Here is a 14216-nt window from a genome sequence, read left to right as displayed (position 1 = left end):
AACTCAAACATTGTTTGTGCCACATGTATAGCACAATATTAACAACGATAAGCATGATATTAAGTTGGCACAAACAGCTTTCATTCCCTTGGAAAGAGAAGCATGTATGACATGATGCTTGCTTGACATTTTCTGTTTGCAATTAAAAGTGAATTATGAGCCTGGTAGCCAGTAGCCACCTAGCTACAGTAGCTGAGTGAAATGTATTTCAATCGGCATATCATGTGCTTCATGTAAATAAATTATTGAATACTTCAAGACTATTAAGACCAGTTCCATTACACAAGGCAAAGACAACTCTTCATAATATTCTTGTCCACTTTCCAAATCACAGTGAGTGCAGCTATGTCATAGTGACCTGGATCTCATAGTTTATAACAGTACAGTAGGCTAGTGAGAACCGGATAATTCACAATCTCCTCTAATCTCGTATTTGTTGCCTTCACGATTTCCTTTTATATGTTTCTTATATTTAAAAGAAGATATCAATCATCATCAACAATGACAAGCCAGCTGGAACCTACTCATTTTCTCTCCCTCTCGTGCGTGCTTGGATGCGTTCTCAATTAAATGCAGTAGGCTAGCATAAGTTCAAGTTGGATCTTAATGGAGAGGACTCGAAAAGTATCAACTTTATGTAACATGCTGTTGGTGCTTTTTGACATTAAACGTTCTCTAACAAGAGTGCAAATCAGTTTGCAGTAAAGCTACTAGTGATTGGCTAAATGTTGGTCCTTCCTCTGTCTCTTGGTGCCCTACACACAGTGCGTAACGCGTGTGGGGGTAGCGGCAGTACTGTACTGTGCTCTGGCCGCTTGTCTCCGCTATTTTTTTATTTTTTTTTAGTCGCGGGAAAGCGTCTGTGGGGTAACTGGTCCACGATCAGGAAATTTAGTTTTTGATTCGAGACATGTCAAGTCATCACAAGTCAAAGAGGCAAAGTCCGAGTCAAGTCTCAAGTGAATAGTATTCAAGTCCAAGTCGAGTCGCAAGTCATGCCGAATTTTATCAAGTCAAGTCTGAAGTCATTAAAATCATGACTCGAGTCTGACTCGAGTCCAAGTCATGTGACTCGAGTCCACATGTCTGGTTAAAACTCTGCCCACCGAGTTAATCACAATTTTAGCACGATTCCTCTCGCAAGCAATTGTACAGGAAAGTCATCACTTATCATAGTCACGTAATGTACAGACTCGGAATGATACTAGACTGCTAGGACTACCACCACAAAAAAAAACCACACACTCTAAATTCATACAGTAAACTCAGAGTTAAACATCAACCATTTTTACAGGTTTGCCCCAATATTTACAGAAGTGCACCTCCGCCTTGCACGTTCTAATAAGGAGTTGTGCGCTCTTTCATAGCATTAGACATCTGCAAGATACTGTAAATGACTTTCTAAATGAACAATGTTCATTCAACTCTAAAACCAATGTTGTTGACATAATATTGTTGACATCAAATTGTTATAAAATATTGCTTCTTATAATCCCTTATATTTGAATTTAATTCAATTGATCTTTTATTTAACTCTCACCAAAGTTGTTAACAATGGAAAACATTGAAAACAATGGAGAAGAAGCCAGAGGAAAAGACACCTGCGTTCAGCTTTGCCACCTCAAATGCCTCTCTTCTCTCGGCCTTACCTGCACTGGACACACCTGCCTCTGGTGCTGATGGGACTGCACCTCCGAGTCTGTTCTCCACAACGGCCGAGTCCAGACGGGTCAGACCGGTCAGGTTTGGGAAGGGAGAGACCGCTGCAGCGGGGCCACTGTTCACAACTCTAAATGGTGAGACTAAGCCAAATATCATTAGAGTTACAGTTGACGTTTTTGGAGTTTTGGAGTTTGTTTTTGAACTGGTTGCAGTTCCTCCTGTGGTTCCACATGAGGGCGCTCGTCCACGAGTGCAGAATAAATGGTCTATGGAGCTGTACCCCTCAAAATCCACTTTTCTCGGGATATCATTTTTTTTCAAGTAATTTGAATATTGTATTCCATTGAATTCGTCATTCATTAACACAATGCTAGCGTGTTATGGGCAACAACGACCCAATCTGTAAGAAATCAAAAGGACATAAGTACTCGTTCATTCAACTTTTGACCTATAACCCATGTTGAAGTTATACAAGATACAAGCAAATCTGAGATTTGTCAACGGCAATCAGGTGAAAGAGACAAATTTAGCCGTCTAGCTCTATGACTTCTATTCATTTTGCACTCATGGCGATCGCCCCCAGTGGAACTCTGGTGGAACTGCAACCAAAATTCGGTACAATGGGACTTAATACTGAGTGGCCAGGCTCTCCGTAGATGGGCTCTGGTGGTGCGCTACCATACGCTACCCGGCCAAAATCCTGGAGCGCCAGAGAGATCTACGTCTTTTTGACGTCACATTGTCACGCTCGGTCGGGAACGTTGAGTATGTAGGACGCATTAGGCTACTGGTATTCATATGTACACTACGCATGTAGAGTATGATATTTAATTAACTCATAAGCACAATCTGATGCTGTATTACTGCAGGTTATTATGGGGTGTAGAGGAGTTCTGGTGAGGTGTGGAGAAAATATGTATGGTAGTATAGTGGAGTATTATGGGGTGGTGAGGAGTTCTGGTGAGGTGTGGAGTAAATGTGTATGTGTATGGTGGAGTATTATGGGGTGTAGAGGAGTTCTGGTGAGGTGTGCAGTAAATGTGTATGGTAGTATGGTGGAGTATTATGGGGTGTAGAGGAGTTCTGGTGAGGCGTGGGGTAAATGTTATCAGTGTGGACAATTATGAAATATTCTGTCTGCACTTGTCATCTGACCATGAAACCCTTATGTAGGTGTCTTTTTAGCTTTTGGAAACAAGATGATATTCTGATGGCACTCGCCAGTTTTACTGCTTTAATGATATGACCTGAATTATGTTGTTGACTTCTCACTTTCACACACACACACACACACACACACACACACACACACACACACACACACTCTCTCTCATTTTCTCTTTTTCTCTCTCTCTCACTAGTTCAGCGCCTGCTGTCCTGTTGTGTCGGACACTCCAGGCTATGTGAAGGAGCCCTCCCTTGCAGAGAAGGTCCACTGTGTGGTCTTTGTGGTCAGCGGCCTGGAGATCTCCTCCTACTCGGACACCATGAAGTCCACCTTCCACCAGCTCAGAGAGCTCATCAGCGCCCTGGGTGAGTGTGTGTTTGGCAGTTGGTTATGTGTTATTGTGTTGTTTACAGGAAGCAGTAATGAGAACTCTGAGTTACAGTAGCAGTACAGGAGAAAGTACCTTAGTTATCCAGGAGTTTGCTGAGGCCAAAAGAACTCAGTTACCCAGGAGTCTGCTGGGGCCAAAGGACCTTAGTTACCCAGGAGTCTGCTGGGGCCAAAGGAACTTAGTTACCAAGGAGTCTGCTGGGGCCAAAGGAACCCAGGAGTCTGCTGGGGCCAAAGGAACTTAGTTACCCAGGAGTCTGCTGGGGCCAAAGGGGTGTATATGTCATCAGAGGGGGTATGAGCTGCTCTATGCAGGAGTGCGGATGTCTGTGTACTCCCCAATCTGTAATCCTGACACCTGATGCCCATCGGTGACAGCCTGCAGTTCAACCGCATCACGTATCTCACTCTCTTCTGTCCATCTACGCACCCCCAACACATTACAGTACTTTTGCTCTGTGGTTTCCAAGATGCCGATGGTAGGGCTGCTCTACTCGTCTACTCGTCAGTGACACCGATCATTTTGGAGAATATTGAATATTGCAGCAAGTGGCTTGTCTGAAGTGCGAGTATATAATGGCATGGTGCTGTGGTGACATCACATCTGGTCTGCCCAGTGACCACTACAGGGACAATAACGGCACCTCTAGTGATCCTGGACATCATCAGTGATCAGAGCAGGAGGAGGGCCGTGCAGGAGGAACAGGCAAGTAAGAGTATAAGACTATGTGTGTGTGTGTGTGTGTGTGTGTGTGTGTGTGTGTGTGTGTGTTCCCATCCTCTATGGACGGTCCGGTCCTGTGTGTGTGTGTGTGTGTGTGTGTGTGTGTTCCCATCCTCTATGGACGGTCCGGTCCTGTGTGTGTGTGTGTGTGTTCCCATCCTCTATGGACGGTCCGGTCCTGTGTGTGTGTGTGTGTGTGTGTGTGTGTGTGTTCCCATCCTCTATGGACGGTCCGGTCCTGTGTGTGTGTGTGTGTGTGTGTGTTCCCATCCTCTATGGACGGTCCGGTCCTGTGTGTGTGTGTGTGTGTGTGTGTGTGTGTGTGTGTGTTCCCATCCTCTATGGACGGTCCGGTCCTGTGTGTGTGTGTGTGTGTGTGTGTGTGTGTGTGTGTGTGTGTGTGTGTGTTCCCATCCTCTATGGACGGTCCGGTCCTGTGTGTGTGTGTGTGTGTGTGTGTGTGTGTGTGTGTGTGTTCCCATCCTCTATGGACGGTCCGGTCCTGTGTGTGTGTGTGTGTGTGTGTGTGTGTGTGTGTTCCCATCCTCTATGGACGGTCCGGTCCTGTGTGTGTGTGTGTGTGTGTGTGTGTGTGTGTTCCCATCCTCTATGGACGGTCCGGTCCTGTGTGTGTGTGTGTGTGTGTGTGTGTGTGTGTGTGTGTTCCCATCCTCTATGGACGGTCCGGTCCTGTGTGTGTGTGTGTGTGTGTGTGTGTGTGTGTGTGTGTGTGTTCCCATCCTCTATGGACGGTCCGGTCCTCTGTGTGTGTAGATGGTGAAGGCCAGTGCTCTGCTGGGCATGCCCCTCTCCTCCATCGTGCCGGTGAAGAACTACTCTGAGGACAGACACGCTGCTGCTCAGAGCACTCGACCACATCCTGCAGTACGTGGACCTGCACCTCAGAGACCAGGGGCCAGAGAGAGGCAGCACAGGAAGTTACATCCTTCCACACTCGTCATCAGCAGAGAGTTGAAAGACAAGCGCTGACAAGTTTAGCATTTTTATCATTTTCTACTGAGGAGTATTCAGTAGTCTCTGAGGAATAGATCAGATGCTGAACATGTAGAGGAGTATTCAGTAGTCAGTAACAAATAGATCAGATTGTCCTACTGCTGAACATATGGTAGAGGAGATGGACTTCTGTTTGATTTGTCTTGTGGCAGCCTTTTTGCTTTTTTGTCTGAGAAATACTTTAAAAATGCGTTGTTTTCAACACATCTCTGTGTCCAGATAGGGACAGCATATTTGTACTTTTCCACCTGCAACACGTCTAGGGTTCTTCAGTTTACGTGGTATTTATCAAACCTGCAGTTCATCGGGTAATCACAACTGAACCGCATACTTCATTCACAAGCGCAGAAAAACTATATGAATGATATACATCTCAATCTAAGTCTAAAGTGAACAGGCCAGCCAGCGACATGGGGGACATGGCACACGCAGTTTTGAAGAGACGGCAACCGTCCCCCTCACTTTTGAAAAAACGCCTTACATGCTAAATAATAGCCTATAGGCTACGCTAGGCTAAATAAAACTTATAATCAACACTAGCCATAGCCATCTAGACTGCACGATCCCACTTTCACTCTGCTACTGACAGTTGGATATCTGAAATGTTTGATCAGTTTCTCTACTAACAACCATCATGAACTAAACCAGGCTACTTGCTTCTGTAGACCGTCCTCTGCTCATCGTGACATTAGCGATTATGTTTTAATAACCAACTCAACTAGCCTACTGGTTATCGACCCATTTTCATACAAGATGAGTAACACTGACTTACACCACATTTAACTTCTTAAACACGTATTTCAGGCATAATTTACAAGACACAATTAATTTACTTAACTTGAGTTACCTTGGTGCATAAATTCCTCAGACAGTAAAGGTATCTCTGTATAGGATACATTGTATCCTATCAAATAGTGTTCACGGGGGTCCTAAACTAGCCTGGCTAGCGCCACCACTTCTCAATGAGACATGGTCTGGGAACCAAACGTTAATTTTCTCGTATTTGAAAAAAATGCCCAGATCCGTTTATTGGGTGCCACGGATGTCTATCAAATGCGTCTGTGCATAGCTCATCATTGTCTTGCTTTCCCCCTTGTTCTGTGATTGGTCCCCTATCTCAGGCGAAAATTTGCTCCATGGTCTCCAGGCTGCCTTAGCAGCGTGAATCAAATCGCGCGCAAGGCAGCATGGGAACACCCAGGCTAGTCCTAAACAAGCTAAGCTGGGAATTTAGCTAGGCTATCTTACTTGTGCATGTCACAGATGTGAGGATTTCTTTGAAGCTCGAGTTCTTTGAAGCACGAGGAAAATCCAAATGAATCCAGAAAAAAAAGCATAACATTTTCAGAGGGCCAATGTGCAATGCAATAGTCAGGAAATTCCCCCAAATGTCAGTTGGCATATTGCATATATGCATAGATAACATGACAGCGTGGCTATAGCCTGTTTTTTTAATTGGGAAATTATTTAGCCTTAATCAAAGAGATAGTTTTGCATTTGCCTGAAGTGTAGCCTAGATATTATGTTTGTTTCAATATTTGACAGATATTTTAAATATTTGTTTTATATATTTTAATTAATTCAAAGTATTTAAATATTGGTAAAATGTTGTTAATAGTTGATTATAAGGGAAAGTTGATTATAAGGGAAAGTTGCAAATCATTGTAATTATTCATTTCTTTGGTCTTTACCATGTGTTCTGGTAACTTGTAAAGCCATTACAAGTGTTCCCTCACATTTTCTAACATTACATCAATAACTGGTAACTAGTGGAGAGTGCATGTTGATTTGGTCATTTGATTGACAACTTTATACCAGACAATTTAAGTAGGCCTACCTATTTGATCATGTGTGTTTGGATCACAGGCATATGATGACCTGTAAACTCTTGTTCATTCATGGCTTCATAAAATATCAACATCCCATGTAGCTTTTAGAGTATTCAACCATTGGCCCAAGCAGTGTGAAATAACTCAAAAGAAGAATTGCATAAGCGTATAAAAAGCTGAGACCTCCCACATAACAAGAAGCTGATCTGAGGCCAGATCTGGCATTCTGCCCTTCCTCCACTGTTGACCATTTTGATCAAAACATATTTTGAAAACAATCATTGTTATTATCTTAATATTTTGGCAAGTTTAAAATATTATGATGATCGACAGTGGGTCAGAAGTGGTGGTCCGATATCTAGAAGCTGGAATTCACTATCTGGGTTTTTGCTCACAATTTGGTCCCCCTCAATTTGAAAATATCTCCTGCACCCTTGTAGAATAATGAGCATGTGACCTTCGAGCTGGCAAGCTGCAACCTGGACGACCATATTAGTCTAAAATGAATCAACTCATATCTGAAACTCAACTAAAGTTAATTTAATTCATATCTAGTGGAATTATCTGTTCCCAGTTAAGAGTGTGGTTTGCTTTTCATGATTTTAGATACCAGCTGAGAGTGTGGTTTGCTTTTCGCGTTACCAGCTGAGAGTGTGGTTTGCCTTTCATGTGAGGAATGCAACTCTTCAGTGTTGCTGAGATGTAGAGGGAGGGTGCAGATGGAAGACTTTTTTAACAAAAAAACCCAACATGTTTTTAAAACTCATAGGAAACATAAACGTGCATATTGTACATGTAAAATACTTCCTGTGCACCCACAATGCTCTCTGTTTCCATGTCACAGTGGCCAGAGAGAGAACGCAATAGTGTGCAAACCGCAGTGCTGGTCCCCCGCTTCCTTTGTCTCGTGCGAATGTCATGCCCTCCCTTTACTGCTCTGTGGTTACTGTAAGGGCCTGGGGGAGAGTGACTTCTGTTTTCTTATAAACGCAGACCAGAGCAGCTGCTGCACTGCTGGATGCATGATCATGGCCACAGTGCTGTGTGTGTTGGTCTGTCTTTTCACTGGCGTGCAGAGTGAGTACTAAAAAGAAAATACTTTCTTTTGTGGCAATTTTGCAGCATAAGCTACATAATATTGTATTGTTGCTTTGACATTATTGTTTATTATTGCTGTTTTCACATTTTAAAACTGTTTACTGTTCATTTGTAACTATTGTATTTGTAATTTGCTTTGCACTAAAGCATCAGCTAAATCTTTTAACCATAACCATATTTGGAACCCTCGAAGAACCATGGTGGGAATTATCTTTGTAGAGGTCAGAATTTATTTTTAGAGCCCTTTTGCGAGTTTTCTGCTCCTAAAATAAATTCCCATCTATAAAAAGTTAATTCCCACCATGGCCCTCCGTAGTGTTAGATTGTTGAAAATATGTAGAAGAAAAATGTACAAAAGTATTTTTGTTTGAATTATTGATTAACCCTGATTAAACATGTGTTTTGATTTGCAGGTAAGATATATATTTTCTCCGTTGTATAGGCCAGTGTTCTAGGTGTGATGTTTATGGCTAACGAGGCTTTTGTGATGAGTGTCTCCTGTGTCAGGCTTTAGAGTTTATGTTTTAGCTCATCCAGTGAACAGACTAATGTTTTTCTGTTTTGAGGGTTGGGAGGCGTGAGGACTCTTCGTAATCTGACCGTGCAGCGTGGAGGGTCGGCCGTCGTGCCCTGCCACTACGAGGAGAAGTACGTAGCGCAGGTGAAGTACTGGTGCCGCGGTTACACCTGGGACACCTGCCGTGTCTTGACCCGATCCAGCAGTGTTCCAAGCCCTCCGGACGCCCAGGTGTCCATTAGTGATGACATCACCCAGTGGGTCTTCACTGTGACCATAAGGAACCTGCAGGACTCAGACGTCTACTGGTGCGCTGTGGACATCAGAGGAGGGTCCGATGATAAAGCTTATCTGAAAATAACAGTCACACCAGGTGATAATATTAACACTAGAAATGTAATGCCAGAGGAATTACAATAGTGGATGAAAAGCTTTTTGTGGGGCAGCCGTGGCCTACTGGTTAGCACTTCGGACCTGTAACCGGACCAGTAGGCACGGCTGAAGTGCCCTTGAGCAAGGCACCTAACCCCTCACTGCTCCCCGACCAGTAGGCACGGCTGAAGTGCCCTTGAGCAAGGCACCTAACCCCTCACTGCTCCCCGAGCGCCAGTAGGCACGGCTGAAGTGCCCTTGAGCAAGGCACCTAACCCCTCACTGCTCCCCGAGCGCCTCTGTTGGTGCAGGCAGCTCACTGCGCCGGGATTAGTGTGTGCTTCACCTCACTGTGTACACTGTGTGCTGTGTGTGTTTCACTAATTCACGGATTGGGATAAATGCAGAGACCAAATTTCCCTCACGGGATCAAAAGAGTATATATACTTATACTATATATATATATACTATATATATATAAAGCTGCTGATTCCTGACCTCCAACATTAATTCACTTCATCTTTGAGTCCATTCAAACACTTATACCAAACTTCAGGCATGTATGTCAAGGCAGTCTTGAGATATCGCGCTCAGAGTATTCATGGCTTGACCTTTGACCTTTGACCTCCAACATCAACTCACTTCATCTTTGAGTGCATACAAACACTCATACCAAATTTTAAGCATGTGCGTCAAGCCGTTCTGGAGATATAATGCGCAAATGAGCTATGGCTGTGACTTTTATTTTGACACACGGGAAACACTTAAACAGAATGTGTAGTTTTAGGGAGCACCAGATTGTATGCATTAGAAGCTGAGACAGTTGGATTCACAGGTGACACCTGTGCCAGTGTTCTGATTAGCCCGGGAACTACTCTGGGAGCTTAACGAGCGTAGCTGGCTTTAGGCCATTATGACATCACAGCCTCCATTCAAGTCTATGGGAGGGAAATTAGCTTTTTAACATTTTTAATCCCCTATTTCTCAAAAAGTATAAACTTTTCAAAAAATCTAAACGGTTAGAGCCGCATTAACTTTTGAAAAGGTAAAAAGAAAAGGTTATAAGAAGAAGAAGCCAGGAGATTTCAAGATAGTGGATTCCATCCACTATAATTAACTTACATTAAATTCACATTACTGCAGTTTTTATAAATGAACTATAGAGGTGATAGGTCAATAATGAATATGTAAGAATATATGTAAGTATGTAATAACATATTGAATCTATATGGTGTAGCCTAAATATGTACAGAGAATAATTAATTGCTTCCTAGTCATATTTGAAATACTAAATTGTGGAGTTGTACTCTGAGATCAGTGTGTTTTCTGTGTGTTTTTAATCTCAGGTCCTCCAGAGTTCTACTCAGAGATCAGTGTGTTTTCTGTGTGTTTATAATCTCAGGCCCTCCAGAGTTGTACTCAGAGAGCAGAGTATTCTCCGGACCTGTTGGCGGTCTGGTCCAGGTGCGGTGCCTCTACGGTGGCCGTCTGTGGAGCGGGGAGAAGAAGTGGTGCCGGAGCGGCTCGAGTGTGTGTCTGACCGCCGGCCGCACCTCCAGGCTGCACAAGTACACGCTGGACGCAGACCCTCGGACCGGAGCACTGAGCGTGACCATGCGGGACCTGACGCCCAACGACGCCGGCTGGTACTGGTGCACAGGAGCAGACACACAGCTGCCCGTGTACGTGTCCGTGTCCCCAAAGACAAACACACACCCCGTCACACAACGTGAGTTTGGCACTAACACACCCCCCGTCACACAACGTGAGTTTGGCACTAACACACCTCCCGTCACACAACGTGAGTTTGGCACTAACACACCTCCCGTCACACAACGTGAGTTTGGTCATCACTGCAAAAACGTATATCTTACCAAGTGTTATTAATCGGTTACACTTTACTTGACAGTGTCGACATAAGAATGACATGACACTGTCATGAATGTGTCATAAACAAGTCATAAACATTTATGACATAACGCTTTATGTTATTAAGTGACATTCGGTTTTTGTCATAACACGTTAGGGTTAGGATTAAGGTTAGGGTTGAGGTTAGGATTAGGGTTAGAGGTTAGGATTAACCTCTCAAAGGTTAAAATCTTCTTAAATTAAGACATAAAAAGTAAATGTATCTTCCAGTGGAGTAAGTAATTGTATCTTAATTTAAGATTAGACTGAAGATTTAAGGCGATGTTAAGGTACATTTACTCACTCCACTGCCAGATGAAGTATTTTTACTCGTTGTTCATTGGAATTATTTTTTTCTAAGCAGAGAGTTTGAGGATATATTCATCTACTGTATGGATAACAAATGTTTTGTAACATTGTTTAACTCTATTCATATTTAGTATATGCCTTATTTGGTGCCATTAAGGACATGCAGCATCAGATCTTCAAAACTATCTATTCAAATTGTTTTTCAGTTCATCCAACTTAAGGGTATGACATGAACAATACCTTTGTATTCTTTTTTTGACAGGAGAGACAACATCTACAACTCATACCACCACAGCAGTCCAAACTGGTCAGTCCTAATTCTGTTCTCAGTGTATGTACTGTATGTGTGTATGTATGTGTGTATGTACAGTACAGTGTGTGTGTGTGTGTGTGTGTGTGTGTGTGTGTGTGTGTGTGTGTGTGTGTGTGTACAGTATGCATGTGTATCTCACTGACTGATTTACAGTTAGGGTTCTGATTTCATTTATTACTCAATTGACCAACAGTGAAAACACCATTTGCAAGTGAAGCTACAGCCCTGCTGCAGACCAGTGTAGAGGCCACCCCGCCAGCTCTCTCAGATGAGGCACCAGGGCAAGAGGAGCCAGCTCTCTCAGATGAGGCTAAGGCACCAGGGCAAGAGGAGCCAGCTCTCTCAGATGAGGCTATGGCACCAGGGCAAGAGGAGCCAGCTCTCTCAGATGAGGCACCAGGGCAAGAGGAGCCAGCTCTCTCAGATGAGGCACCAGGGCAAGAGGAGCCAGCTCTCTCAGATGAGGCACCAGGGCAAGAGGAGCCAGCTCTCTCAGATGAGGCACCAGGGCACTCAGAACACAGTGTTGTGAAGTACGATCTTATGCTCATTAATTAAGTTATTCATTATGTATGCAATTGGTTATTCTCAGCATTAGGCTATTTATTAAAACATCATGCTGAGTTTTAGGCTGTTTATTATTTGAAATTTGTTTCACTATAATTAAATCTTACAATTTTAGTGAATAGTTTCCTGCTTATCGTCATTACTGTAATTAAGGTACATTAATGTTCTAAGCTGCTTTGGATAAAAAGTGTCTGCTAAGTAACATAACCATAACCCGATACATAACACATCCTCTCAATCCACCCTGCAGGATCCCCTCACTGGAAATACTTTTGAAAATTCCTCTTGCAGTGGTTTACCTGGTTTGTCTGGCAGTGGCGATAAAAAAGCATTGGGGTAAGTCAAAGACGCAATCGGTTACATTTCAGATTTACTGTATGTTTGAAAGGCTTCCTGTCTTGAGGACATCTTTCAGGGTGAAGTGTGACATGTTCACGTACTGCTCTGTACCGTGTAAGGGGTTTTTTGTGAGGGTAGGCCTACAGTGTGAAATGTTTCACCAAATTGTTAACCACAGTTTAGCAACTAGTTTAAGCCTACACCCACCATTTAGATGCATTGCTTTGGGAGGAATATGTGAATGCCATTGTGGATGCGTAAGGTAATATCTTTCCATTGTTCTTTGTTAGAAATGAACAGATGAGATTACACAGGAAAATGAGGTGGAGAAGCAAATAGCCACTCGGTGCTAACGGAACAGGATCGCCCACTAGCCCCTCGATGCTAACGGAACAGGACACTCTAGCCCCCATGAAGCGGACCACAGAATCAGTCACACTCAATGGGCCACTTCTGAGCAAAGGAAGAGCCGGAGCATAAGAGTAACTTATAGAATGTTTAACAGGTGCAACGACCACGACCACATCCAACGTTCCCATGCACATCCAACTTTCCCATGCACATCCAACGTTCCCATGCACATCCAATTTTTTGTCCATATTTTTTGTTCATATGAAAACTCATTATTTTCAACCTTAATTGAAGCTATTGTTTTTAACCAATGTAGGGTTCATATGCTGTAAGTTGCTTTAGACAAAAGTAAATACAAATACCATAAGCATAAACATAAACATAAATATATAAAATATACCTGGGGTCCTTGTCTACCTGCTCTGTCCCTCATGCATTAAAATGTTCTGCTGTTCAGTGAGCCAATGTGAATATATGTGCATATTCTGTGTGCATTTATATCATTCCATACAGTACATGAATCTATGAATTTTATCTTAGGCTAAACTAAACTTTTCATTCATCAAACTTTTTTAGTATACATTTTGTTCCAAAATCCAAACATTGTTTTGAATACAGAATAAAGGGCTCTGCAGATTGTCAGCTGGTCTTGGAGTTGGGGTTAAATCAAACCCAGCTCGGTCTCAACCCCCCCCCCCCCCCCCATCTCAAACCCAGCTCGCTCTCACCCCCCCCCCCCCCCCCCAGCTCACTCTCACCCCCATCTCACTCTCACCCCCCCCCCCCCCCCCCCATCTCAAACCCATCTCACTTCCCCCCATCTCAAACCCAGCTCGCTCTCACCCCCCCCCCCCCCCCATCTCAAACCCAGCTCACTCTCACCCCCCCATCTCAAACCCATCTCACTTTCACCCCCCCCAGCTCACTCTCACCCCCCCCCCCCCCATCTCAAACCCATCTCACTTTCACCCCCCCCCCCCCCCATCTCAAACCCAGCTCGCTCTCACCCCCCCCCCCCATCTCACCCCCATCTCGCTCTCACCCCCCCCCCCCCAGCTCACTCTCAAACCCATCTCACTTTCACCCCCCCCAGCTCGCTCTCACCCCCCGGTCGTTTTTAACTAGTCTCACACAGAGACAAATTTAATAAAAATTCCCCTACTGGGGGCAAAGGACACAAACCCGATTAAATATTATACCCCTACTGGGGGCGATGAAGGAAACCAGTTTTATGTGCCTGTACTTGCCTCTCCGATACATAGCTAATTTAGATACACTTATGGTGTGGGTGCTTGCGTTTCTTTAGAAACCCGCCGTCTTGGTTTATATAGAAATTAATATTAAGTGACACATACACGTAAGAGGATGGACATACGGGGCAGTTGGTAATAGGTGACGTTCCTATACATTGCAAAAGTAACCTTCCTAAAAAGTAACCTTCTGGTGGCAGGGGTGCTGCTAGGGGCGGGGAAGTTAGGAGGATTCTAAGGGTCCAGCACTGACAGGGGGCCCCCAGACAGCCCCCCAATAATACTTATATTATCATGGGGCCCAGAATTATTGTCTGTCATAGGGCCCAAATCAGAGCCCCAAATTATCTAGCAGCGCCACCACCTGGTGGCCAGTGTTAAATGCATGCTGGAATTTGTGTTCTG

General features: G+C 43.9%; 1 protein-coding gene across 1 annotated transcript in view; it reads left to right on the top strand.

Moving 5' to 3' along the window:
* Nucleotides 1-12983, top strand: part of LOC121677407 — a 28172-nt gene extending 15189 nt beyond the window's left edge. The window contains exons 7-15 of the mRNA XM_042056101.1: nt 3024-3195; nt 7781-7864; nt 8452-8775; nt 10177-10575; nt 11254-11298; nt 11498-11594; nt 11814-11837; nt 12122-12207; nt 12501-12983. Coding sequence (XP_041912035.1) covers nt 3024-3195; nt 7781-7864; nt 8452-8775; nt 10177-10575; nt 11254-11298; nt 11498-11594; nt 11814-11837; nt 12122-12207; nt 12501-12514 — 1245 coding nt within the window. The 3' untranslated portion in view covers nt 12515-12983. The remainder of the gene's footprint in view (nt 1-3023; nt 3196-7780; nt 7865-8451; nt 8776-10176; nt 10576-11253; nt 11299-11497; nt 11595-11813; nt 11838-12121; nt 12208-12500) is intronic.
* Nucleotides 12984-14216: the final 1233 nt, after the last annotated feature.

This window comes from Alosa sapidissima, chromosome 12, assembly GCF_018492685.1.
Source record: "Alosa sapidissima isolate fAloSap1 chromosome 12, fAloSap1.pri, whole genome shotgun sequence".
NCBI classification, from domain to species: Eukaryota; Metazoa; Chordata; class Actinopteri; order Clupeiformes; family Clupeidae; genus Alosa; species Alosa sapidissima.
The sequence above is the reverse complement of the archived record's forward strand: the minus strand, read 5'-3'. Positions and strand labels throughout refer to the sequence as shown.